Here is a 26,726-nt window from a genome sequence, read left to right as displayed (position 1 = left end):
GCCGGGGAGAGGACGCGGCGTGAGGAAGCGGTCCAGCACCCGGCACTGCGCATCCTCGGCGACATCCCCTGGCGCGCCGCATCGCCCACCCACCCCAGCCGTGCCAGGACCCCCTGCAGGGACACCACCAGGTACCCCCACTCGCACCACCGGGTACACCGCTCGCGCCACCGCCACCGCACCCCTTCCCCCTGCGCGCTGCCCTGTAATTAGCTCCGCCACCACCGCGCGGGCTGTGATTAGCGCCTCGCCCTGCTGTGGCAGGGCCGGGCATGCGGCGAGGAGGAGGGCGAGGGGGCGAGGACCGTGCCTGGTTGCTTTGTGGGGTCCCGCTCCCCCCCCCCCCAGGCAGTTTGGGAGCATTGCTCCAGGCCCAGCCCCGGGCATCAGCCCACAAATCCCAACCAGCTTCGTCCCCTCGTGTGCCGTGCTGTGGGGATGGCGGTGACACATTTCCCAGCACAGTGGGCTGCTCGGTGGCATGGGGACACGTGGCCATACAGTGCGGGGGCCGGACCCACTGTGGGGGTATTTTTAATGGGTGACATTGGGGCGAAAGGGATGAGCTCCGGGGTTATTTTTAGGCAGGGGCTGGGGCAGCTGCTGAAAACGCCATGGCCCTGTGGCTGCTAGGATCCTCGGGCCAGCGGGAGAGGTCAGCTGCCGCAGCCCAGATTCTCCACGGCTGTTTCATCCTCTCCAAAATACTCGGCTGACAGGGCAGGAATTGCAAAACACAGCCTCCCCCCTCCCAAAGCCGTATAAATAGCGCTCGCCCGGCGGCTGGAAGGTTACAGAAGTTTCTCGGCTCCGAGCTCAAGCATTTATTGCAGCTCTCACCCGGGAGCGGCGGGGAAGCCGCACCGTGATTGTAGGAGACAGAGGGGAGAGATAAGCTTTTAATCTTGGGATATTCGTGTTTGTTTGTTTGTTTTTCCTTCTCCGGCCGAGAAGTTTTATTTTCCACCACCCGATCCCTGGGACTGAAGCCAACCAGGAAGCTTTTTTTTTTTTTTTTTTGGTCCAGAGATCTCCTCCGTCCTTCCTGCACTTGCTTTTCAAGCACCGAATGGTTCAGCCCTGAATCGGGGTTCCTCCGTCGCCCTCCGCCTGGTGCCAGGGAGGGAGCAGCCCCCACCGCGCCCGCCCGAGCCCCCGCCCGCGTGGATGCGCCTGCCCCGGGCCGGGCTCCCCGGGGAATTTTGCAGCCAGGAGCAGCCCCACTGAGGCTCCGTGAGCCCCGAGCCGCCGGAGCGGCGAGCCATGGCCGACAGCCAGCTGCCCTTCTCCTGCCATTACCCCGGCAGGCGAAGCGTCCGCGACCCTTTCCGGGAGCCCGGCTTGACCTCGCGCCTCCTGGACGATGATTTCGGCATGTCGCCCTTCCCCGGGGACCTGACGGCGGACTGGCCCGACTGGGCTCGGCCCCGGCTCACCACCACCTGGCCGGGCCCGCTGCGCGCCGGCATGGCCCGCGCCTCCGCCATGGCCCCCGGCTACGGCGCCCGCTTCGGGGGGTACCCCGAGAGCCGCAGCCCCGTGCCCGCCTCCCGCGAGCCCTGGAAGGTGTGCGTCAACGTGCACAGCTTCAAACCCGAGGAGCTGACGGTCAAAACCAAGGACGGCTACGTCGAGGTGTCAGGTGAGAGCCGAAGTGCGGGGAGGAGGAGGAGGATGGGGCGCGAAGGTCCTGCCCTGCCTGTGGCATGCCCACGGGCTCAGTGCAGAAGGGGTTGGGGATGTGGTGGGGGACCCTGCTCAGGAGCCGTGGTGGCATGCTTGCTGCCAAAATGGAAAGGAAAAGTCTCCTTTGGGGTAGATCTCCCCGATTTCAGTCCCAGCTGGCATCCAGTAGCAAGCTGCTGAGAGGGGCCCCAGCTTGTCTGGGTTAATTATAGCCGTGTGAGGCCAGAGCAGAGGGAGAGAGGGAGATTCCCTTTAAAGGGGCCGAGAGCGAGGCAGCCAGAAGCACCTCCCTAAAAATCCAGCCGTGACGCCCCAACAATTTGCCTCCGGCCCCAAGCATCCCCCAGGCCAACGTCCCACACCTCCTGGGGCTGCCGTGTTGCAGTATTTGCCCCAGGGGCTGATTTGGGGTGTGGGGGGACACTGTGGGTTGGGGGGGGGCCGAGTGGCCTCAGAACTCAAGCCCCACCTAGGGGGGCTCTCATACAGCACCTGGCAGCTTGGCGGAGGATGGGGGCAAGGGGATGGGGCCCCTCCAAAGATTTTATCACGTCTGGGGGCTCCTTCTTCAGCTCCATCTCTTGGCAGCAAGCAGGACCCAGGCCCTCATGGGAAACGAAGGTGTTTGGCAGGGGAAAACACCCCATCCTCCTCTACTTCCTCCTCCTCCTCAGACCAGTGCAGCCCCAGAGGCCGGGCACTTGCTGCTGCCTCAAGCTGCTGGCATCTCCCTTCCCTTCTTTTTTTTCCCGAGAGAGGCATTTTAGAATCACTTCATTGTGACGATCGCTCCCATTTTAAGCTCAAGGCCTGGCTGGGTCTGGCGTCTCCCTCCCCACGTGGAAGCCTCTGTGCTGGGGAAGGGAAAACCTCTCCTTTGGAAACTTTCCTGGGTTTTGTTTTGTTTTGCTTGTTGGGTTAACCAAAGGAGCCCTGCGGGGTGGTGACACTGCCTTTGTCCTTCCCCCCAGGCAAACACGAGGAGCAGCAGGTGGAAGGAGGCATCGTCTCCAAGAACTTCACCAAGAAAATCCAGTAGGTATCACCCGGCCCCGGGGCATCCTCCTACGCCCTCTACAAGCACAACCCCATCCCCGTGACATGGGATGGCCACAGCACTGCTGTCTCCACCCCAAAATCTGCCCTGACATGAGAGCAGGCAGGCATGGAGCAGCGCCCAGGGTGATTTTCGGTCCCCTCCCTGCATTTTGGACCCCAGCAGGAGAGGGGTGCACTGTGCCAGCACATCCTGCGGGGCCGCGAAGCGCTGATCCCATCACCAGCCCCAAAATACACCCATTCATCAGCGCGCGGCCGCGTGCGTACCCGAGTACATATCCGAATGATGTCAGGCAGATCGCTATCGCCTTGACTCACTCAGTAAGAGCAGCGGGGAAGGTGAGCCAGCACCAGGTGCAAACCGCAAGGAAGCGGCGGGGCTTTTGCCGCTTGGCTTCCCCCAGAATATTCCTGGGAAAAAGCTGCGTGCGCGGGGCGGCCGTGCCGGGTGAGAGGCAGGCGCCGAGGCTCCTTTTACGGGCAAGGCGCTGGGCACAACGCAGGCAGCGGCATGGGGCTGATTTACTCATGCTCGGCAGAAGCCGGGCCAGCGCAGGCGGTGGTGACGTCCTGTCAAACACATCTGCCACGGAGATTAAACAGAGCGCCCGGCGGGTGGCGAGGCGGCCAAGAGACCGCTCTAAATATCCCCGGCGCGTTCCTGGGAGCTACGGGAACAACAGGGGGATTCGGAGAGCGCCGCGGGGGCTGCTGACCCTGCCCATGTGGGCATTCCCAGCAGGGATGCTGCGAGCCACACGGCCACTCCAGCTCCTAAACACATTTGTCTCTCTGTCCCCGCTCCAGGCTACCCTATGAGGTGGATCCCATCACCGTCTTCGCCTCCTTGTCGCCGGAGGGGCTGCTGATCATCGAGGCGCCCCAGATCCCCCCATACCAGCAGTACGGTGAGGGCGGCTGCGGCAGTGAGATCCCCGTGGAGAGCCCGGAGGCCACCTGCGCCTGACAGCCCCCCGCACCCTGGTGGCCTCCTCTCTGCTCCCCGCTCCCCCCCGACCCCGCTCCCCGGTCCCCAGCGGGGTGGCCCCAGGGCACAGCCTCTCCTGCTCGTGGGGACGGCAGCGCCCGCTGCCCCCCGGGACCGGCTGCCACGGCCGCCAGGCCACCGTCACTGCGGTTTTGCAGCGGTCTGATGGCCTGGTAGAGGGTTTTGTGTCCGTCAGACCGGGCAGAACGGGTGTCCTCGTTACGGTCCTTTTGTTTTTTTTTTTTTTGCTGTAAGGTGAGCAGGCGGGATGTTTGTAATGATAGCAAAAAAGTGCCCTTTTCTCCTCTTAAATTGAAGTGGAATCCCGTGGTCCTGTGTCGTCGTCTTCTCTGTTTGTTTTTTTTTTTTTGAACTCCATCTCCACAAATGGCCCCTCGCCAACCCGAAGGCACACGTCCGGTGGCGGGGGCTGACGGCATAGCCCTTTCCCCCCCTGACAGCCAAACCCCCACCAGACCTGCTGAGAAATGTAAACTGTCTGCATGTTTGAACATTTTTTTTTCTTTTTCCAAAGAGAACTTGTGCTTTTACTTTTCAGACTTGAAGAATAAAGATGAGTTGATGTTCTTAGCCTCTGCTGGTGTTGGCTGAGCTGGAGGGCTGGGAGGCAAGGGCAGGGGCAGATGGGGATGCTCGTGGGCATTTCCGTACCCTCTGGATGGGCTGCAGACCTTTGTTTCTACTTGGGGATGATAAACCAGCCTCTCAGCTGGGAAACTGGGGTTTGTCCCCACATCATCCCCACTCACATGTCCCCCAGCAAGCTCCTGGCCGCAGCTCAGCCCTGCAACCCAATGCCCAGGGCACGGCAAAGCAGCGGTGCCAATGGGCGCCTGGAGCGGGCACCTGGTTTTCCATGGCGCCAGGGCCTTGGAGTTAAAAATACAGCTCACATGCTGCACCCGGGCTCGTTCAGGGCTTGGTTACCAACAACAGCCCCGCCGTGTGCTGTAAACCCTGGCCCTGGCATTCCCCAGAGCACGGCAGCCTTGCTCGCTTAGGGGCTGGGGGGGACGAGCTGCAGCTGAGCCCTGCTACACCCCCGGGGTATTTGGAGAGGGCTCCAGGCCTGGGGCATGGAGAGCCCAGGCTTGGCTCTTTGGGAGCTGGAACAGAGGTAGGAGCTGCTGGGTGGATGTTGGTGAAACGGGGGCATGTTACTCAGCCTCTAAAACTCCGCAAATGTCCCCAATCTGCCCTGGGGGGTGGCGAGGGATTGCCCAGCTGGGTTCCATTCTCGGCTTTCTCTCCTGCTCATCTGCAGCTGGAGGAAAGTGGTTTATGTCTTTATTCACTTTCTGGTCTATTTGGTTCTGTTTCCTGACTAACTCCTTAATAACGTCTTATAAACAATGCTGTGAAATGCACCAGGGGTAATTCCTTACCAGCTGAGGCTGCATTGGCAACAAAGCCCCGTAAGAGGGGCAGCTTGCCGGGCCTCTTTGGTGAGCACCCCCTTGAGCTGCTGGATCCTCCGGGAACCCCACGCCAACAAAGAAGGTGCAGATCAGCGCTATATATATATTTTTTTTAAGTGCTGCCTGATCACTGCAGCGAGGGAGGCTTTAAAAATAAATACTGCTCCGAGTGTTTCAGCAGGTGGAGGAACAGGTTTGGAAACGCTGCGGCGTGATTCCAGCAGCTCGGCCCCGTGCCCGGGGCTGTCTGTCTGTCCTCAGCCCCTGGGTGAGATGAGGCTGTGAAACCATCAGCCCCATAACAAAACACTGCGATAGCCACTCCAATTACATTACGTTTTTATGGCCTCGTTGCAATTACGCTGCATTTTATGGTGTCACGGTGTATTATGCCTTGTGGCTTAACACCCGCTCCGGTGCGGGGCCTCCTGTGCAGGGAGCACCGAGGGGCGTCCTGTGTCCCCCCCCGAGGACGAGGCGAGCTCCCTGCGTGTCCCCGAGGATTCGTTTCCCAAAAATGGAAGCAAAAAGCCGAACTGATCGTTTTTGGCTGGCAGCATGCGGGGCAGGGTAAGCAGCACACAGGCAGCTCCGGGGAGGGCCAGAGGCACCAGGCATCCTCGGAGGCCCCCCTTCGTCCTGTGGCCGAGGAGGATCCGTGCCCCTCGCCCCCCCTGACTCCCCCCTGCCCTGCTCAGGTCTCTGCAGGGCTTGATGCAGCTCCTTGGGCATTTTTTCCTTCCCAGAGCATCCCTCAGCATGCTTCAGGCTGGCTCTCACACAAACCCAGGCTCACTCAGCATGAATCCGTTCCTTTTCTCCCCAGAGACTATCCCATAATGGTTCTGGTTTTCCTCTGCTCAAGTCCACATCATTTTTACATACTTTTTTTTTTTCATGTTTCTATTTGGAGTTCCTCCTCCTTTGGAGTCTTTGCTTTGCTGTATCCCTGCTCTCTACTTGCAGAGCAAATCTCATCCCCTTTTTTTCCCTCATGTCTCCAAAGAGGTGTTTTTGTCACACGATGGCCACTGGGACGGAGAAGCAAAAATGCCTTCTTTTCCTCTAATAAAAGAACCCGATGCCAACCAGATGCCTTTCCATCCCTTAAATCAGAGGCTGAGCACTTCAGCAGCAGCTCCCAGTCTGTGCCACCACCCTGTGGAGCATCACCAGCCCCTTCCAGGGACCCCAGCTTCCTCCCCATGAGCAAATAATGTGCTGTACCCACGGGGGATGACTCTGCTTCTGGAAACACCACAGATAACTACGGGATGTCCTGCCATTTGGTGTAGCAGACAGATGCTCTGCAGCAACCCCCCCCAAAGGAGCCCAATTCCCCCTCCATTTTCTTCTTTCATCTTGCAACAAAAAGCCCCCTGTCCGAGGCAGCCTTGGAGATCTCTCCTTATTAAGAAATCTCCTTGAAACACGTTACAGCAGCCGAGGAGGGTGGTCATGAAGCACAGAAAGCCTGCAGAAGAGCTCATTAGAACAAAAAAAAATACAACTAATTGGAATAAATCAAGCTAAACCTTCTCCAGCGTGAAGGTAAAGCAAGGTGCGAGTGCTTTTCCTAGGATGGTGCTGACCCCAGGTTCCTCTCTGGAGCCAAGGCCTGGCCTCGTGGGAAGGCTGCGGTGATGGAGCAAAAGGTGATGCAAAGCTGGGTTTATGGGGTTTTGGGGTTTTTAGCTGGTAGCAGTGAGGCTGCGTTGGCTCTGAGTTACTTCTCCTCCGGTCTCTTAAGAGGTGCGGGATGGGTGCCCTGAGATGGGTGCTGGGGGGCACCTTGGGGTTCCTGCACCTCCCAAGAGAAGTTCTGGAGATCTCACCATGCTCCTCACCACAGTTAACACCAAGGGTGCCAGGGAGCACAGGGCAGCGGCACCAGGGTGCCCCACGGTGCTGGCTGTGGCTGGGGCACCAGGGCTGGTGGCATCGCTGCCGCTTGTGCCAGAAGGGGACGTCGCTCCAGCACAGGGAAATGAATTAGTTTCATTAAGTTGAAACGATTAGCTTCAGGCATTGATAATGGTACTTAATGGGTCTAACACATTTTTTTTTGTGATTATGCTGTTGTATACAGCGGTGTACATCATTAATATTCCTCTTTAAACCTCCCTGCTTTCATTGCCACTCATTATTTTTGAGTCCTTCTCATGCCTGAGCCCACTCAGCTGCCTGTGGGGGCTCTGCCCACGAAGAATACCCTAGCTGAGCTGATGGCCAGGATCATCGGGCAGCAGGAGGCTGGGATTTGGCTGCAGGAGATGGGGAAAAGGCTGGAGTTCTCCATTGCCCCCAAGGAGCATCGCCACCTTCTCCATGCTCTTGCTGAAACGTGGCATTGCCCCGAGGAACAGCCAGGCTTTCCTGCTCCTTCCTCTCCCGACCCCTTGCAATCTGATTAATCCGTTAGGATTAACCTCTCTTTAACAGCTTGATTAGCTGCATTTTAAAACTCCATTTGTTTTCCTCTTTGCATCAAGCCTGAGCCAAAAAAAGCGGCCAATTTGCAGCGACGCTGATTTGCTGCAATTTCCAAAAATCAGCGCGAGTTGCAGGGAGGCGTGCTCGGCATTTCGATCCCTGCTCGGCAAGCAGGAGCCGTCTTTGGGGGATAAAACATCAGGAATGGCTGGAGGGAGGAGGAAAATGTCCTGCTGGGGGGAACTGGTGCCCACATGAAGTGATGAGCATGGGGCAGCAGGGCCAGCCCTCGCCCTAGCAGGGTTTGATGGCCAAAGATCTGCTCGTGTGGTCCAGAAGCTGCTTGGGTGAACTGGCTTGGGGTTGGGCTTGCTGTATTTATGCAGCTGCTGACCTTGAAGGCAACCCACTGACCCACAGTTAGCTCTCAATTCATCCCTCGGGAGCTTCCTTTAGGTGGAAATCAATGTTTGAGCATCGACGGGGAGTACAAGTCATTGACGTGCACATACGTGCCTGCAGCTTCACCTGGTTAGGAAAGCAGGTTCAAAGGAGGTTCGCAGTGGGTTCAGAGCTCTGCTAAGGAATATTTTCCTCCTTCCCAAAGCTAAACAAGCATAAAATGAGCAGAAATTGCCACAAAGCCAAGCACAGGGCTTTGCTCAGTGGGACCGCACCGCTCGAAGCCAGGCTCACCACCAGCCTGCACGGTGGTGCTGGGGCTGGGGAAGTCTCGGGAGCCGTCTGTGAGCTGTCAAAATATCTCATAAGTGGCAGCTGAGGCTTAAAACGCTTCATGCTGCCGCACAATTTAGGGGGAAGCATCTCGCATTTCCATAGCCATCCAGTGCGATTTCCTGAAATTGCAATGATATAAGAAAATGTCTTTTAAAGTGGCACCCAGATGGCTGGGGGCTGGGGGGGTGGGGGGGGAGGAATTGTGCTGCTTGAATTCTACTCGGGTACACTGAAGCTCAAAGGACCTTAAAGGTCATGTAGGATTTTCCCCAGCATGGGGCTGCGGTGTTTGGCCACCAACCCCCTGAGAGCCGCAGAGCTGGCTCCTAATCCATCCTCAAATAATCCTAATTCATCCTCAAACTGTGTGCCCGCCACCAGCACTTTTCCTTTTGCGATGGGATGAGGTTTGGGCAGCTCCGCAGGAGCTTGAGGTCCCCTCCCAATCCTCAGGGCATCTTCACGCCCACCTCCATTTTCTGCCTCACGCAAACTCCCCCCCCCCACCTTGCCTGCCACAGGGCACAAAATGGAGGACGGTGCCGGCGAGGGGGCGGCTGCTCTTTTTGGAAGGATCTCTTTTTGGAAGGATCTCTTTGAGGTTTGGAAGCAGCGAAGACACTGTGAGACGGAGATCTGACAGCACCTCAGCTTCCCCGGCCTGCGAGCGCAGCGCTGACGAGCCAGGCCGCAGCGGCCTCCCCTCAGCCTCGCAGCTCACTGCAAGGAGCCGAGAGCTGCCTGCCCCCCAAAGCACCCCCGAGGCCCCAAATCTCTTCATTTTCTGCACCAGGGATTTCATGAGGGCTGGCTGGTTGGTGCTCCCAAAGGCTGGGAGCTGGGATGCAGCTATCGTCTGGAGAAAATGGACACATGGAGAAAAGGGTGAGGACTGAAGGAGGAGGCCGTTCCCACAAAGCTGCCGAAAGCAAAGGGCTGCTGAGCTCAGGGACAGCTTTGCATATCCACGGCTGTCCTTGAGAGGTAAGAAAATAAAAGCTAAGGACAAAAAGAAAAGAAAAAGCCTTAAAAGCGGTGACAGCAAACACTGAGGACAGCGGTAACGAGCATAACCTCCTCCTCTGCAGCAGCAACAGAGAAGATAGGGCTGTAATTGGTAAAAGCTGTTAAATTGCCACCAAAAATTGTAAGTTGGACAGAGAAATGACATGGAAGGAAAAGAGGGATAAATGCATACCTGTCTGTCCCCGAATGCCTTGTGGAATGGAAGCTGGCAATGAAAAGGACGGGAGAGAAACGTGCCCAAGAGCCAGGCAAAGGCTGCACCCAGCACCTGCTGTGGGAGGAAAATGCCTTTGTGTGCCGACCCCAAAATCAAGAATTTTCAAAGTTTTGAGGTTTTTTTTGTTTGTTTTTTTGTTTTTTAAAAAAGCATGCACTGGGCAGCAGCACAAAGTGGGGCCAATTGCGCATCTTTTTTTCAGATGCAAAAGCATTGTTGTGTTGGTGCAGAAGCACATTTTTAGGCATCAATGCTGCTTCGAAATCCCACTTCCATAGCTGTCATAACCTTGTTGTGGTATTTCTCACAGCTGTCGCAGCTACCAGGCGTGGGGGTGTTTCTTCTCAGCTGCAAACAGCCACGACCGTGCTGCAGCCAAGGAGAAACTCCAAGCTAGTTGCTGCCTCCTGGTGCCCCCCAGTATGGGTTTTACAAGAGGAATCCCTTTGCAATCCCCTGCTCTGGCCCTCTTGGGGGTGCAGCAATGCTCGCTTTGCATGGCCGTGCAGCGCAGCCTCAACCCTAACAGTGAGCAAGCTGCCATTGGAGGCACCCGCGCTGCAAGGCCTGTTCCTCAGCCATGCAAAACGTTCACTGCTCGGCCCCTCGTGCACGGCCCTGTGCAATGCTCCTTGCTCAGCCCCTTCTGCACGGCCCCGTGCAACATTTGCTGCTTGGGCGCACACGGCGGGAGGGAGGGTGGGCGCTGTGCGCGCGGCGCCGCGCGGGGTTTCCCGGGTAACGGCGGGCGCGCGGCTCCTTGTGGCAGCGGCGCCGCCTCAGGGCTCCCTCAGGGGGTAGCGGGGCCGGGGGGGGGGGGGGTCCTCGGGCAGCTCCCCCACAGGGGTCGGGGGCGAGGGGCTCGCTGTGTGAGGGGCTGTGGGCAGGGGGAGGTTGAAAACGGTGGAAAATAAAGTTTCTGTGCGGTGGAGCCCTTCAGAGGGGCGCGCCGGGTGCTCCCCAGGAGGCGGGTTTGGGTTTTGGGGTCCCCTGAGGCTCAGGGTTCGCTCAGCAGGCTGAGGGGGAGTGAGACATAAAGTAGTGTTAGTCGATGGCTGCTGCGGGGTTACACCTCAGAAGGGTAAGAAGAAAGCTCGCTTGGAGGTTTGGGCAGCAGGTGTTTGTTTTCGTGACTGGAAAAGTGGAATTATCAATAGCATAGGGAGTTAAAACACAGCTGTTCCCGTTCAGGAGCAATGCCAGCACCAGCTACACCTCAGAGCAGCAAAGTTGAGGCACCTGTGGCCACCAGCACAGGTAAAAGCAGCAGGCCCAAGGCACCTTTGTTGCCAGACTCTACTAAAACCAGCAGGGTCAAGGTACTGCCAGCCACTAAGGTGTCGAACCCTCAGGATTTTGTGCACATTCAGGCTTTGCCTGGTGTTGCTCAGAAAGAAGGGAAGGTTTTGGCCAGAAGCAGGAGGATTTACAGAAGCAGCGAGCCTTCAAGAAAACAAGTGTTCTGGGAAAACTACCACAGGAGGCAAGAGCAATTCACGCAGGGACACTTCACCCCCGTGGGGGAGCCATACTGGGAGCTTGGCGAGATTCTCTACACAGACCCAAAGAAACTCACCCTCTGCTCCTTGGGACAGCTCACGCAGGTAGGCACGACTTTCCTGTTTGTGTTTAAATTAAAAAATCAAGGAGGCTTTTCTCCTAAGTGATTTGCATACTCCTACTTCCTGGGAAAAGAATAACTATTTCTGTTTAAAGAAGTGTTTGAAATATTCCATGCCTTTCTGTCAGTAATTGTAATCTGCTTTTAGATTTGATGGAAGTAGAGTCTTTGTAGGTAAAGTGTAACCACTTTGACACGTGTATTATGATTTTGGGAACTGTTTTTTGTGATTTCTGTAAAGCTCTTCATGAGAGCAATTAAAATAGAGCAAAGATGATAGCAGATTAATGAATGAAAAGGAAAGTGTAGGACAATGAGTATACATAAAGGAGAATACTCGGGGCAAGGTACGAGATCCGTCTTGAGAGATCCTTGAAGGAGGGGAATTGTGCTGAGGGCATGAGGATAAAAGGTTGTAAGGCAGGGATGAGCAATGGTGGTGGTTAAGGCGTGAGCTCAAAGCTGAGCATAAGAATGGTATGAAGAATAATGTGTTTGTGAGACAATTTACATAGGTAGGGATGGCTTTGGTGGTGGTGGATTAATTATTTTTTTACTTCGTGTCCATATTTGAGTTTCTGAAAGGTCTAACAGGATTAGCTTGGAGCGCCTGCATTTGTGAGCATGGTTATTTTCTCCTGGTCTCCTCAGTGCTACATACCCGTGAACTCCCTGGGGCTCGTTCTATCTCAAGTTGCTTTTAAACCCACCTGGAATCATTAAACCCCAGGGACAAGGACTCAGTTGCTGATGCTTGAGATGAGACTGGAGCGTTCTGCCATTTTCTTTCCACTCTGCCATTGCTTCATGCAAGGACATCTGGAGCAACCTGAGTTTTCTGTGCTCCTTTGGGTAGAGAGCAATTTTCCTTCTGGTCTCTCTGCACAGAGAGGGGTAACTCCTGGCTCTACAGCCCACAATCTGCAGCATCAGTCTCTGCGAATTTGACCCTGCTCCTTTTAATGGGGTGCCCAAAGGATAATCTCTGGCAGATGCTACGGAATCAGCGTGGTTGTTTTTCAGGGTAGGCAGGAACGGGAGAGAAGGCACAGAGTACTGTTGCGTGTGGGGTTGCATAAAGGCTCCCCAAGGGAGTTCAGGTGTACAGAAGACTTCTGTTGGGAGCGCTTTTTGATGGGAGAAAGTGGCACCATACGTATTTTATAGGGTCCTGGTTAGGGTTAGCGCTAGGGTTATGGTTAGGGCTAGGTTAGCTCCACCATTAGGGTTAGGATTAGCTCCGCAGTTGGGGTTAAGGGTAGGGTTTGGATAAGGGTTTGGTTAGGGTTTGGGTTAGGATTTAGGGTTATGGTTAGGGTTCAGGTTAGCTCCGTCATCAGGGTGAGGGTTAGCATGAGGGTAAGGGTTTGGGTTTCATTTAGGGTTAGGGTTAAGTCCGCCATCAGGGCTACAGTTCGGGCTAGGGTTAGCTCCACCGTTAGGGTTAGTTCCGCCGTTAGGGTTGGGTTAGGGTTAGGGCAGGGGTTAGCTCTGCTGTTAGGGTTAGTTCTGCCGTTAGGGTTAGGGCTAGGGTTAGCTCTACCATTAGGGTTAGTTCCTCCGTTAGGGTTAGGGTTGGGTTAGGGGTAGGGTTAGGGCTGTGGTTAGCTGCACCATTAGGGTTAGTGTTAATTCTGCCATTAGGGTTAGGCTTCGGTTACTGTTAGGGCTAGGTTTAGCTCCACGGTTAGGGTTAGTTCCGCCATTAGGGTTAGGGTTTTTTTAGGGTTAGGTTTAGTGTTAGGGTTAGGTTTAGGGCTAGGGTTAGCTCCATCATTAGGGTTAGGGTTAGTTTTGCCGTTTGGGTTAGGTTTAGGAGTATGTCCAGGGTTAGCTCCACTGATAGGGTTAGGGTTTGTTCTGCCGTTAGGGTTAGCTCCACTGTTAGGTTTAGGTTTAGTTCCACCATTAGGGTTAGGGCTAGGGTTAGCTCCACCATTATGGTCGGGTTTAGTTCTGCCGTTAGGGCTAGGGTTAGCGTTAGGGCTAGCGTTAGGGTTATTGTTAGGGCTTGGGTTAGCTCCACCTTTAGGGTCAGGGTTAGTTCCGCCATTGGGGTTAGGGTTAGGGTTGGGTTAGGTTTAGGGGTAAGGCTAAGGTTAGCTCTATCGTTAAGGTTAGGGGTAGTTCCACGGTTAGGGCTAGGGTAAGATTGGGTTAGTGTTAGCTCCTCCTTTAGGTTTAGGTTTAGTTCCGCCGTTAGGGTTGGGTAAGGGTTAGAAGTAGGGCTAGGGTTAGTTCCGCCATTAGGGTTAGCTTTAGGTTTAGGGTTAGTTCCGCCATTAGGGTTAGGTTTGGGTTAGGGTTATGGTTAGGGCTAGGGTTAGCTCCACCTTTAGGGTTAGATCTAGTTCCACCATTAGGGTTATGGTTGAGTTAGCTGTAGGAGTAGGGCTAGGGTAAGCTCCACTGTTAGGGTTAGTTCCGCCATTAGGTTTAGGGTTGGGTTAGGGTTAGCTACACTGTTAGGGTTAGCTTTGGGTTAGGGTTACTGTTAGGGCTAGGGTTATCTCCACCTTTAGGGTTAGATCTAGTTGCACCATTAGGGTTACGGTTTAGTTAGCTGTAGGAGTAGGGCTAGGGTAAGCTCCAGTGTTAGGGTTAGGGTTAGTTCTGCCATTAGGTTTAGGGTTGGGTTAGGGTTAGCTGCACTGTTAGGGTTAGTTCCGTGGTTAGGGTTATTGTTGGGTTAGGGTTAGGCGTAGGGACAGGGTCAGCTCCACAGTTAGGGTTAGGATTTGTTCCGCCATTAGGGTAAGGATTGTGTTAGGGTTATGGTTAGGTTTAGGGCTGGGGTCAGCTCTACGGTTAGGGTTAGAGTTAGGGTTAGGGTCAGGGCTGGGGTCAACTCCACCATTAGGGTTTGGGTTAGTTCCGCTGTTAGGGTTAGGTTTTGGTTAGGGTTAGGTTTACGGTTAGCTGGGTGAACTTCAGGTTTATGGGAAGGATTAGGGTCAGGGTTAGAGTTTTGTTTCGGGCTATGGTTAGGTCTAGAGGTTCAGGTTAGGTTTATGGTTAGGGTTAGTTTTTTTTTTTAGGGTTAGGGTTTGCGTTATGGTTAGCGTTAGGGTTAGGCTTAGCGTTACAGTTATATTTACTCTTAGGGTTTGAAAAGAGTGAAGGCGCAGAGTCCTGTTGTGTGGGGGGTTGCCTAAAGGCTCCCCAAGGGAGTTCAGGTGTACCAAGCGGCTTCCATTGGGAGCACTTTTTGATGGGAGAAAGTTGCACCCTATGTGTTTTTTAGGGTCCTAATTAGGGTTAGGTTTAATGTTTCGGTTATGCCACTAAATGTGTGGTTGTGTGATTTGTTTTTTATGCATGAAGCTGAAGCTATTGGGGATATAATTGCACATCCTTCCTTTTTGCAGAGAGCATGGCTAAAAGCACTAGATAGTCTTGAAGTGTCAGGCTAACTATTTTATGTTCCCCTAAAGGGGATTGGTTACTGTGTTAGAAAATTTACACGCTTGGTGCTGAATCTGACCAGTCTTCGGCTTCCCTCCATCACGATAGACCGGCGAAAGCCCTGTATTTCATGCTGTTCGTACACCAAGTCTCACTATTGAAGCTACTCCACAGATATCTATTTAAAATGTGTTTTTTTTAAAGATACTAAAACAAACAAACAATGTGTTCCTACTGCCTATTTTAAAAATACTTCATATGTAACAAAAATACAGGTTATGGGTTTTTTACCCATAGCAGTCTCTGTGCTATTCAGAATACCTTGAGAAGATTGTAGATCTACTGGATGTGACTAATTATAGGTATCAGAGAGCAAAATATTCCTAGAGTTAAGAAACACGCTCTCTTTAATTATTGCATTTGTACTCATCTCTGCTTTCTGAGTTAGCGTTTTCCTCAGCAAGAACTACAGCTGATGATTTGCAGTGGTGAATGACAATAAATTTTGTAAACAGCAAGAAGATGATAAAAGGCCTGCGGGCTGGGCATGCTAATATCTGCCATCAGATTACACTTTGTAAGCTGGTATTATCAAAAATAAGATCTTAAGAGCTAAAAACATTTGCGTAATAAGTATGCTGGGGTAGTTACACAAAATTATGTGGACATTGGATATGTAGTAATTGCACGTCTAAAATCCTTTATATACATACACGTGATGACAACAAACGTGTTTAGAAAAGCAATATGTTCATTGAAGCTTTTTGTGTCTGTATTAAGTAAATTTGACCGCTGAAGCCTGGTATTTGAAAGTTCTGACTGTTGCATTGGAAACTCTGCTGTCCTGAGGTCACACAGTGAGTACAGCATCTGTCTTACAATACAAGTACTAAGTAAAGCTGGGTCCATGCAGTGAAAGAATTTCTTTCCCATGCAGCCTGATGGAACAAAGTAACCCCCTTCCAAACTTCTAGCAGTACCACAGAGGGAGGGGGGAAGCTCAGCAAGTGTAGAGGTATCTTGAGAAGTTGAATGGGCCATGCATTTTAACCAGAGCAGCTACACCAAGCAGCTTCCCAACAGTTTTTAAGTTCTTGCCTATCAAAATTCCCTGGGCTGGGAGGAAGTGGCTGCCTGGTTCTGCATTGTCAGTAGGCGTCCGTGCCCATGTAGTGTGATGGAACCCTTCAAGCTTCCCTTACAAATAATTGCAAGTTAGTTAGTTTGGTTTGAGACATTTTTTTGTCCCCATTCTCAAAGGTCGGGCATGCATTGCAGACAGCGCTGATTCATTAACAGTCAGAGAGTGTAGCTTTCCAGACAGTATTTTTGATTTTTTTTTTAAGCGTTCAGAGTAATGTGTTAAAGGCCTTTTTTCTTATTCTTTAATGTAACAGTGCATGGTGATGTTAGTCATCTTTTATCATGTTTATATAGCTTCTTTCCCTTAATTGCTATGACAAATTCATTTGTAAAACCTCTGCGGTGACTTGTTGACTTTTTACATGGGAGAAAGTTGGCTTTCCTGACCAAGCCCTAAAAACAATCCAAATCCACAAAATCTTCAGTATTATTAGTGTCAAAGCCTGCTCTGTACTTGTCATAAAAATCTATACTGTAATTGTGTGCTTTAGGTAAATAGATCACCAGATAAGACTGACAACAGCATCAGCAATGAAAGGTTTTAACCTGGAAACTGGAGAAGAAAATGGAGCAATTTCTTTCAAGAAATTACACTGATGTTATTTGTTACTGCTCCAGTTAAAGATCTGTCAGTTTCCAATCTAATACCTTGCTTCCCAGAAGACTGAAAACACGTATTGCAAGGCAAAATTTAGAATGCAAGGAACCTTTTCCCTGCCAGCCATGTGAAGGTCAGTCATAATTCCTTGTCACCCTGGGAAGAGCAGGAAAACATTAGTGGTGGTTGTCTTACCAGTATCCCCAGAACGGGGAAGCTGGTCTGGCCAGACCACACAGGTTTGGTGGCATTCCTCATGCTTTCTGAATTGGGTAACCAGTCTGTGGTCATTTGATCAACCCAGGTCTCACATCCGCATCTAAGAAATACTATGCCTTAGTCTTTTTTTATTAAAAACAAATGAAATTAAATAAAAAGAAAAAACTTCATTATGATAGATTTAGATTAGGTTTAGAAGAGGCTTCAGAAATATCTTGGAACTTCTTATTCAGACAATGTGAAATTTCAACAAAATCATAGAAAAGTGATTTATCTTAGCTAACTGCATATAGAAAACAGTGAAGCTGGTACTACAGTGAAGAATTCTCTGATCCTGAGCTATTGCTTATTCCCACAGGGCTACTTGTTTTTATCTCTTAGAGTGTGAAACACAAAAATGGTGATACAAGTGAGACCAGAGATTAGGGCAATATGCTTACAAACTAATATTTTTTTAATTTGGCTTTACTTTATGACATGAATATTAGATGTTAGGTGGTACTCCTGACCTGAGCCGAACTACCGGAGAATGCTATGTGCTATAGAAATAAAAGCTTTATGATTGCTGAATGAGTTTGACGTATCTCTGGAATAGCAGCTAACCCGCACGGTCCACACAATTTCTGTGCTATTAAATGCAAAACAGTCTAATCGATTTCAAAAGTTCAATTTCTATTCCTAAAGGCTGCTTCCATAATGAATTAGGGGAAGCATAGCAAATGTAATAATGCATTGTTATTAAGGTTTTAGTAAACTTGCCAAATGCCAGGCTGCTGGTACAGTCATGGTGCATTACACTTGTGTGATTACATTTCAGTTGTCATTTTAGCAAATTGCATTGCTCACCTAGCTTTGGGAATCGATCTGCAATAGCGTGCCTGGGGCAGGAGAGAAGCGCGTTAGAAAGGTGATGCTTCCCTGTAAATATTCAAAACGTGAAGTTTTTTAGCAGGTTTAATGTCTGCTCCTCCTAAATAGTGCATACAAATACTTTGTAAGTTACAGAATGAAAGGAACAGACTCTTCATCCCTTTGGAAGAATTTGGTGCTCCCCAGAAGTGTGGCCAATTGAAAGTGTCCTTTGCTGTCTGGAAGCACTTGGTCAAATGGTTACTTTGGGGTGAGAATGGGGAAAAAGATGTTTCCTAAAACGTTTTGATATTTGACTAGAAGTGCTATGTAAGAAATAAATTGTTCACTGTTTGTGGGTGCAATTTGTTCTGTTTAGAACTTGCGGTGGACCCTAAGGTTAACACTGTAATTCGAGGATGGGTTTCTGGTTTATGTTCCTCTGTATCGCTCTGAGAGCACAAAGGAGTGTTAATACTGATCTTACCAGGCACTGGAAGATTTCCCTAATGCCATGTTCAGTGGAGTTATGTCAGAAATGTATATATGCATGCTGGAGAAGTAAGAAAATGTTTTAGATAGGAAAAGCTGCACTCTTTTGTGTATGTGGCATTTATGAACTTCTCTGTGCATGTGATCACTAGTAGGAAGTAGTTATTTAATTAGGGGAGGGGGAGCATGAACAATGTGGAAACTTTTATAGCCACATTTTAAAGAAGAAATAACTATGTCGTAGTGTAGGACTAGGTTTGTGGATAGGTTGGGTTGTGCTTGTTTGTAGGAAGGATGTGTATATAGAGATCAGGCGCACATCCTAAATGATGCCAAAAGCACTTTGCAGAATGCAGAGGCTGTATCAGCAGGCTGTGGCTAATTGTGACCGGCAGAGCAATACCACCTGAGTGTTTAGGATAGAGAGTGATGAAGAATAATGTATCCAGTAGAAAAAGGGAAGGCAAACTCACATAGGCAGACAACAATTTAAACAAGTTTAGCCAGGACAGCATGCTAATTCCCCCCAGATTCTGCATGGAAGAAGAGCAGAGGAGAAAGTATCCTTCTCATACAAAGAGAAACAACTTTTGGGGTAAGTTGATGTGAATGTGGAAATGTTGAAGCCAGTTCTTAAATTGGAGTTTCTCCTGCAGGCAAAGAAAATGAAGGTGTTCAGTAGTGAGGGGGAAATTATAGGATTTAAAGCTTGAATTTTACTTACAAAGGACAACCTTTTTGTACAAAATCAGATCGATGGTATTTCGCTTTCCTTGAGACTGTAGAATGATGTCTTAAATTGCAAGCAGTAGAAAGCAGCCCTGTGTGTGGCTAGAGTCGCTTCTCATTATTCATGCGATGTCCATGGAAAGTTAAATGCACAGAAGCAATGGGGGGAGGACGGTAAGCAGGGGGAGGACATAATGGAATGTCACTACACTCCTTGTAGTATAATGTGACCTTTCCATTAAATTAACGTTATGCCATTTGCACAAAAGGAGAGCAAAGATGGAGAGTATTTTTAAGGAACAATAGCCAAGTTAATTGGTAGCTAAATAACTGTCACACTTTACGTAAGAGCTCAAAAGCAGGATACAAGAAACAGAGGTAGTAGCTGTAATGTTATTGTGGATTCTTTTGGTTGGAAAGAAGAGTTACTTTGTGTGGAAACTGGGCATTGACTTTGTTTGGGGTACTATTTTGGAACACTGTTTTTTGTCCTCCCCGATGTATTAAGACAGGTTTTGACATAATTCCTCAATGACTTACAGCTAAAAGGTTTTCATGTCCTCTGTGCTAATCTGAGCATTATGAAAGATGGATTCTGAAGTCCCTGTTGGTGTACAGTCCTCAGATATTTCATCTCTCTACCTGTCAACCTCTATGGGTTAATCGTGGAGTAAGGCACAGTTCCTCAGGTGAAACACTGCCAGACCATGGTCTGACTTCATTCACACCCACACAATTTCATTTATGGGTCAAAAGGTGCTTCATGAAGCAGTTGTGATGTTAATTTTAATTGCTCATTTGTACACTGCATCCATGACTAATTTCAACTTTTTTAAGGATGATCTTGACCTTTTAACTCATAAAAGGCAAATTCTAGCTGTGTTGCATTGGGCTCCAGGTAACAGTCTACATCTTTGCACTAAAGAGACTGCAAAACTGGTGTGTGTGTTTGTTTGTTTTTGGTTATGTTTTTTTTGGTAATGTTTTCTGTGCTGCAATTAAAGGTAGGTTACAGTAAATTACAGAACCCACTGAAGTCTCTGGCCCTTTCTCATCCCGGTGAGTGCAATTTGCTGTGTCTTTGGCCTTGAGCTAATGCCTGTGGTGCTTCCGGGGGGATGAAATCGTGTGGTTCCTCACTTGTTAGAGCAGTCCTTGCACTGCAATCCTTCATCCTTAATGTATTTACTTCAGTGCTGACCTTTATGCTGCTTTACCTTGTTGTTGCTTTACATGTTAGGCTCAAATATTTAAGCATTCAAGAAACTGAAAGCCTTTGTCATGTAACAGAAGCATGTTTATTTTTTTTACCACCATCAGCAGGTGATAGGTTAACTACAGGTATACCACACTCTGCTTCAATTTTTTTTTTTGGTTAGGTTCCCCTGAAATGTTAGAAATGAATTCTTGGGGTCAGTGTCTGCTAAACTGACAGCGGATCAAAGCGGTGAGACAAATTGCTCATCACAGTTCAGGGAGCTGAATCCCCCATGCAGACAGCTGTATCATTGCTGGAGGGTTCTCAGGCACTTCACCCATGAGCTCTGCCCTGAGAAATGCTGCCATTGTTCGTTGGCGAAGCTCAGAGGTGGATTTCTGTAAAATAAACTGACTTTAAGCTCCCATCTGAGGCACTGCTGTGCTCTTGAAATTGTTTGGGTATGTTTCTTGTCACCCTATATAGAGCTTATGTCACTATGAAACAGCCTGCACTACAAACAATGAATCCATGAAAAATGAGAAATTACACCCTGGCTGTATCCTAATGATCCATTTCCAGATTCGTCAGAACAAAGCTTTTTTTTTCTCTTTTTTTTTTTCTCCTGGCTTTCTTCTAAAGGCTTGGAAGTACTGAATTCATTCAACTTTGCTGTCTGACATTCAGAAATCACCCTTGCTGACAGTAAGCTTAGATGATCTTTTAGTGAATGCAGATTAAAAAAATTTTTTTTTAAATCCTTTTCTAAGTAGGCACCTTGCCATTTCATTTAGCTCATCGGAAACATTTGAATCTTTCTGTTTTAAACAAGTTGCTTCTTGTAAAATACTGTCTGTAACTTTTTCTCCCTTTGGATATTTCATTTCTAGCTGTTCTCATCAAATACTGTTAGCTTGTATCATTTACATGAGGTGTTTGAGGTCTGAATTGGTGCCTGGCAGTAATTGGCAAGTCAGAATGAGTTGGCTACGTAAGATACGGGCTCTAGAGCAAGGCTTTCCATCACCTATTGGCTGTACTGGCAAATTGTATGAATGGAAGTCTTTGTCCTGTCTTGCTCTGAGGTCAACTAGAAGACACTATTGCTTGAAAACAGTGATTTAATGGCAGAATGACATACAGCCCTAAAACTAATGGAATACAAAATAGGAAATCAAAACAAAGACAGTGCTTAAGGAGAATGGGCCACAGATGCAATGCAGTCTGTGTGTGCAGCTGGCATGGCTATCACAAAACGTTTCTGAAAATAGCTGTCCTCTGGAAAGTCAAGTTTTTGTGGCTTAGCTGTGGCTTATTCCCTTATTTGTGTCAAATGTTAGCAATTTGTATTGGATTTCTTTTATCAGAATTGTAGAGTAGTTCCTAAATATTAATCCTTTTTTTCTTTTAAGTCACAGATAAAATAGTATAGGGCTTATTTGCAGATAACGTAGTCAAATCTATGAAAGAATACTAGTTAGCTTCATGTGATGAGCCAGCCAACACCAGATATAATTGAGGTGTGCATGCTTGCTAGTGTTTTAGTATGAGTTACTAAAAATCCCTTTTGTTCAGTATGTTATGCCTAAAACCCATGCAGAGCTGTTTGCTAGGACCTTAATGTAGCTATCAAGGGCACTTGGGGCTTTGTATCAGAACTAAAGGGTACTCTGATCTCGCAAAAAACATAGCGAATAATTCTTTTCTTGATGTGGTCCGTGTTTGTCATGGACAAAGTTGGTGCCAGCTGGACTGTAGGTACCCTTCATGCTGCTGTCACGGTATGGACTGTATTTATCCCTGTCAAAATATGAACTTAGGAACTTTATTCCAGCAGAGTTTGACCCTTTAAAAAAACATAGACTTGAGTGAAATTAAACAATGGTTCAGAAGTTGCTTATCTTTTTGCTTGTAAAATTTGTATTTCCAGTTTAGGTTGGTAGAATGTCCATGTACATTGTAACCAGTGAATTGAATACTCTTTGAATATCCTTCTGAAAGTTGGAAACACTGGAAAAATGTGAAGAAATATGTAAGCATTTTAAAATCCATATTTGTTTTAGGGAAGTAACAAGAGTGGCTGCTTGGAAGAATAGACTGGAACTGTCAGTCCCATATTGTGATGTGCATGTGGTGAAAAGATGACTTTTTTAGGGCTGGCAGACGCGCTCTGTTCATTTTACAGGTCATTAAATTTCTCATTATACAAACTCAATCATCTGAGTTTTTTAAAGTATGTTTTGGAATATCCAAAAGATTAGACAGTGTGCAAAATAAATACAGAAGTTTTTTCAAATGGTTTTGTCTTTCAAAATTAAAATGATAGATAAACTCCATAATGATCATACTATATTATTCTCATTGTCTGCCTACCCCATATGGAAGGTCATATCCTGAAATTAGGTATAGCACCGCATGCAGAGTAACACCAACCAACATTGTATTTGTCAGCCAGTTTAGAGATTCTGATTAACGTGTCTGAATTCTTAGAGGAGAGAATCTCTAATAGGAATTTGTGCATTAGAACATTCTTTCCTGGCGTAGCTAGCAATCTGCATCCCTTTTAATAATAGTATAAAGTGCTGTGATGGCAGAAGAGAATTGTTGTTGCTAAACATCTCTACCCTTTGTTTGTAGGATTTTATATTTCCTAGTCAGTGAGCCTTAGCTGTCTGGGAGGGCAGAGAGAGGAATCCTCCCAACCTTCCCTCTCCCTGAACTGGATGTAATGTGTTTTTTTTTCTTTTTCCCCCAAAAAGCTCAAGATTACAGACATCAGCGACCACTTTTCCCCAAAGTTGTTAGCCATGATATCAAAATAAACGTTTGCAGATTCTAAAGTTTTGTAGATGCTATTTGTGAGTAATGAGTGACATAGAGCTCTGGAAGCTAAGGACATTTTATGCAACAGACATGTTTTTCCATGTCATTGCTGTTCCAAGCTCCCACTGGTCCTGCCCATCCTCCTTTAAGAACAGTTTCTGCAAATCACCTTGGTCTTATATGCAGGGCATGAGCCATGTTTGCATCTGGCTGCCCAGAGATTACACCTTACTCCCCTCTGAGGATTCTAAGTCATGAGAAAGCTTTCAGACTTTGAGTGGCTTTGTCTACATGGGAACTGTTCAAAAGAGGAATCAACTCAGGTGGCACGACAGTGTGCGAAGTTGGAAGTCCAGGAACCCCCCTGTGGCTGCTGCAGGAGGCCGGTGTGTCCCAAACCGCTGCCCTGTTTGCCCTGTATGCACTGATCCTAGATGATTCTCTTATCTCTTCTGAGTGTACCTCTGTAGTAGTGCAATTAGTATTGGAAAATTTAAGTAACGTAGAGAATGTATACTATTTTTTAAATATACATATATATACCACTAGATTGAGCCATTCCAGAAATAAGTGCTAGGTGGACACAGCTGGCTCCCATAATTAGGAGCCTAGCAGCTAGTAATTTGACTCAAAGTACAAGAAAGGGCTTGGTAAAATTTCCTCCTTAACATTTTTACTCATTTACAGGTGCGTGAGCTGAATTCTAATAAACCTTATGAACATAAGCTATCAGGTTTTCCTAAGACATCATTAAAATCAACCATGTAAAACTGATAATTCTGGACTTTGTATGTACCGTTCATGAGGTGAAGCTGGGCTTGCTTGTGCATCCCCAATTCCTTCTACAGGCCAGCTTCAGGATAATCAGTTGCTCACTCAATAGTTTTTGTCCTCATACCTACTGCAAAAAAACCTTATTTCTTAAGATCAAGGAAGTTCTGATATCTGGCTTGTTTGAAACAACATGCTTCAGAAAACACAGCCAGCTCTCTCCTTCTTTCCTTCTGATGTACTGGGCCAGCTGTTGTTTGAGCAAATTGTGCTATAAAGCTTGTCATATTGTACTATAATGTGTTTTGCTCTGTTGTTGGAGTTTAAAATGAATTTAGATCTTATGAAAAATGCTCAATTAAGTCTATACAGAATGAAATTTGCTATTTATTGACAAAACCGGTAGGAGTGTTGCATGTTTGCTCCCACTGCTTCTCAGAGAATGTATTTCAGGAGGAATAGATGCAGTAATGGTACTGCTTTTGGCCCCAAATCTTTGTTCTCTAAATTGGCTACAGCAACTTCAAAGACTCTGAAGTGAGTTTCTTTTACCTCAGGCTGTATAACGTATCTCAGTGTATGTCTGTAAGGCATTGTCACTTGAATTTTTTCCATGGTAGGTCTGACAGTGATATAGGAAGTAGCTTGTGCTGAAGATTTTTCTGGGCCAGTGATGGTACTTTAATAGAAGTCAGGTCTGTTTCACTGAAAAAGCCAATCAACTTTTTAGGTATGTCTGCCTTGAATCAGGCCTATTCAAAAAACATGACACACATTCCCGGGGGGGGGAAAGTGCTGTAATATTGAATTAAGAATTATTCTGAAATTCTTGCTAGCACGACTGTGGCCTTTGAGAAGAAAAGGCCCAATCTTCATGCACTTTATTTGCTGGATTGTTCCTTCATCACTGCCCTGCCTCTTCTGTCCAATGTGTAAGGATTACACATTAAATTGGCATTGGCAAAGTGGAATGGCATATTACCCCCTGAGTGAAGGACTTACTCTGTATATGGTTTTAAGGTATAAGCTGGGCAGGAGGGGAAGAAGAAATCAGTTACTGCTAGGGAAATGGTACATCTCAAAAGGACAGCTCGCCGTTTAAAAATAGGTGAGGTATCTCCATCATCCAAAGCTGCCTTTACCTTTTTGTTTGTTTGTAGAGCCTCTGTTTTTATTCATTCTAATTGCACTTCTGTGAAACATTCTTTTAAGCCTTCCAGTCAGCACAGGGCAGTGTGAAGATTGTTGCACAGTGGTTTACTTTGTCTCAGTCTCTCGAGCCAGTTTAGCATTTTGCAGTCTTTTGCCATTGCCAGTTAAAGTAACTCCTGACTAGAAGGCTTGTGAGAGGGGAAAAAAAAGTCATGTCAAAATACAATTTCTTTTACTTCATAAACTCATAGAGTAACTACACTGTCCTGCTCACGTATGAATGCCAAAACTTTTAAAGGAACTGCTTGAAACTGAAGATCTTAAGGTCCATGAGGAGTGGTGGAGGGCACAGAGAAAAGGGAAGAGAGCGAGGTACTAACAGTACACCTGGAATTCACTTTAATTTGATGTTCAGCATCCACATGATCAACAGTTGTGGCATATTAAATTAAAACCTGGTTGAGAAGAAAGGAGATATTCAGAAATTTGCCTCCTTTAGTTTTCTTCAGTGATAGTCAGACGTGCTGAAAGATTCAGTCAGACTATGGAGTTAGACTTCCAGCTCAAGTCAAGAGGTGAGCTTTTGAGCTTCAGAGACCTGCTTTCAATTCCATGCCCTTTGTGTGTATATCCTATGTGACCAGGGACAAGTCACTTAACTGGTTGTACCTTCATCCTTCATACAGGAAAATACAACACACTGACAAGAATATTGCAATCATTAATATCTTAGGTGGTAAACTGCTGTAGTAATGGGGACCCTGCAGGTATTACAGGTAAACAGGTTCTGGAGTCTTCCCTGCTCCTGGATGCCAATGTAGCCCTTGTGGTCCCTCCATCTCTGCCTTGCTTGTAGACAGCCCATCGTGCTGAAAGCCAGCTGTGTTTGGCTGCATGTCTGTGACCTCCAGGTGTGACTGTTGCTACTCGTCTGTGGGAACAAAGCAAAAGGAGATGTAGGATCTTGATCTGTTTATTAATACAAGAGTAAGTGCTATGCCTTAACAAACTGCAACAGCAAATAATTCCTACATTGCTGTTTGGTAAATAAAAGAAAGCATGGGAGAAACTGTGGAAGTTCAGAAGGAAACAGGTGGTGCTTTTTGCTTTGCTAATCCTGAAGTGGTGACTGGACAGTTTGAAATTCAAGTGAAGAGTTAACAGTCTTCACAGCTGAGAACAGTGTGTGTTGGCCAGGATCAATTATTAACTTTTGTATGCACTGCTTGTTTATTGAACCAATATCCCTGACCCTCTTTCTTTTTTCCTGTAAGAGAAAAGTTCTTTGATTGTTCTTAACATGACTGAGTTTTGTAGTAACTTTCAGTTTTTGTTTTGTCCTCTACCAGGTGGCAGTCATCATGCTTTTTATTCTGTGGCTTTTATTGATTTGGTCAAAAGTAATTAAAGAGATAATTCGTTCTCAATTACATTTCCCTGAATTTCCTGAGGCTGGTAACTCTGCTTTCCAGCTGTGTGTTCCCCCAACTCATTCTCAAATTAACTTTGTTTTCACTATGAAATAAAACAGAATAGCATGTTCTTTATTTTGTTTGTTGCTTTTGGATTGAATAGTGACTCTGTGCTGTAGAAGATATTGATCTGTTAATTTTATTATGTACTCCTGCCTTGGTTCATGAACTTTCATGTTTTTAGCATAGCTTTCCAATAAGAAAGCATGTGTTAGACTAGCAGAACTAAGAAACTAATTTTTTAGAGATGTTAATAAGGGTTTCTGTTTTTTGAGTGTGCTTTGCTACTAAGTGCATCTCTGCAGCACTTCTGTAAGTTATTTTAAACTACTAAATGCAAGAAGGAAATGAGCACTATTGTGGTACATGGGGGTTTTATTTTCCCAGTTGAATACTGTTTACATTAATTTCTAATAGAATGGACTTTTTGGCAATCCAAAAGCTTTTTAGGACATTTGGTTTTCCATAAGAAGATCTGGGGACAACATTTATAATTCTAACTTGAATAGAGGGAAATATCTAGAAAACATTAGCTAAGGCTGAGTATTATTTTGATTGACAGTACACCACCAAAAATATAAATAAAAGGCTTTGGGAGAGCTGCATAAACCTAAATTACTGACATGTTGCGCAGAGACTAGGTAAATGACAGAAATACGAGGCAGAAA

General features: G+C 47.8%; 2 protein-coding genes and 1 long non-coding RNA gene across 4 annotated transcripts in view; 2 read left to right on the top strand and 1 right to left on the bottom strand.

The window, feature by feature from the left end:
• The first annotated feature begins 686 nt into the window (after positions 1 to 686).
• Positions 687 to 4,324, top strand: HSPB8 (heat shock protein family B (small) member 8). Its single transcript, XM_083803801.1, has 3 exons — positions 687 to 1,642; positions 2,658 to 2,721; positions 3,553 to 4,324. Exons 1-3 carry the CDS (start codon positions 1,264 to 1,266, stop codon positions 3,710 to 3,712), a joined length of 603 nt encoding a protein of 200 aa, XP_083659927.1. The 5' UTR covers positions 687 to 1,263; the 3' UTR covers positions 3,713 to 4,324.
• LOC310883453 lies at positions 3,957 to 10,260 on the bottom strand. Its single transcript, XR_014573545.1, has 2 exons — positions 9,542 to 10,260; positions 3,957 to 8,462 (listed from the first exon to the last, which is right to left on the bottom strand). It is a non-coding gene; the product is annotated as an uncharacterized lncRNA (long non-coding RNA).
• A 170-nt stretch (positions 10,261 to 10,430) lies between these two features.
• The window catches only part of CCDC60 (coiled-coil domain containing 60), a 61,802-nt gene continuing 45,506 nt past the window's right edge, over positions 10,431 to 26,726 (top strand). The window contains exon 1 of one of the 2 annotated variants that reach the window (XM_083803795.1): positions 10,431 to 11,190. In XM_083803795.1, coding sequence (XP_083659921.1) covers positions 10,783 to 11,190 — 408 coding nt within the window. In that variant the 5' untranslated portion in view covers positions 10,431 to 10,782. The remainder of the gene's footprint in view (positions 11,191 to 26,726) is intronic. The other variant, XM_083803794.1, reaches the window with a different exon arrangement.

Source organism: Anser anser, assembly GCF_964211835.1.
Source record: "Anser anser genome assembly, chromosome: 18".
Lineage (NCBI taxonomy): Eukaryota > Metazoa > Chordata > Aves > Anseriformes > Anatidae > Anser > Anser anser.
This window is presented reverse-complemented; position numbering and strand designations above follow the sequence as displayed.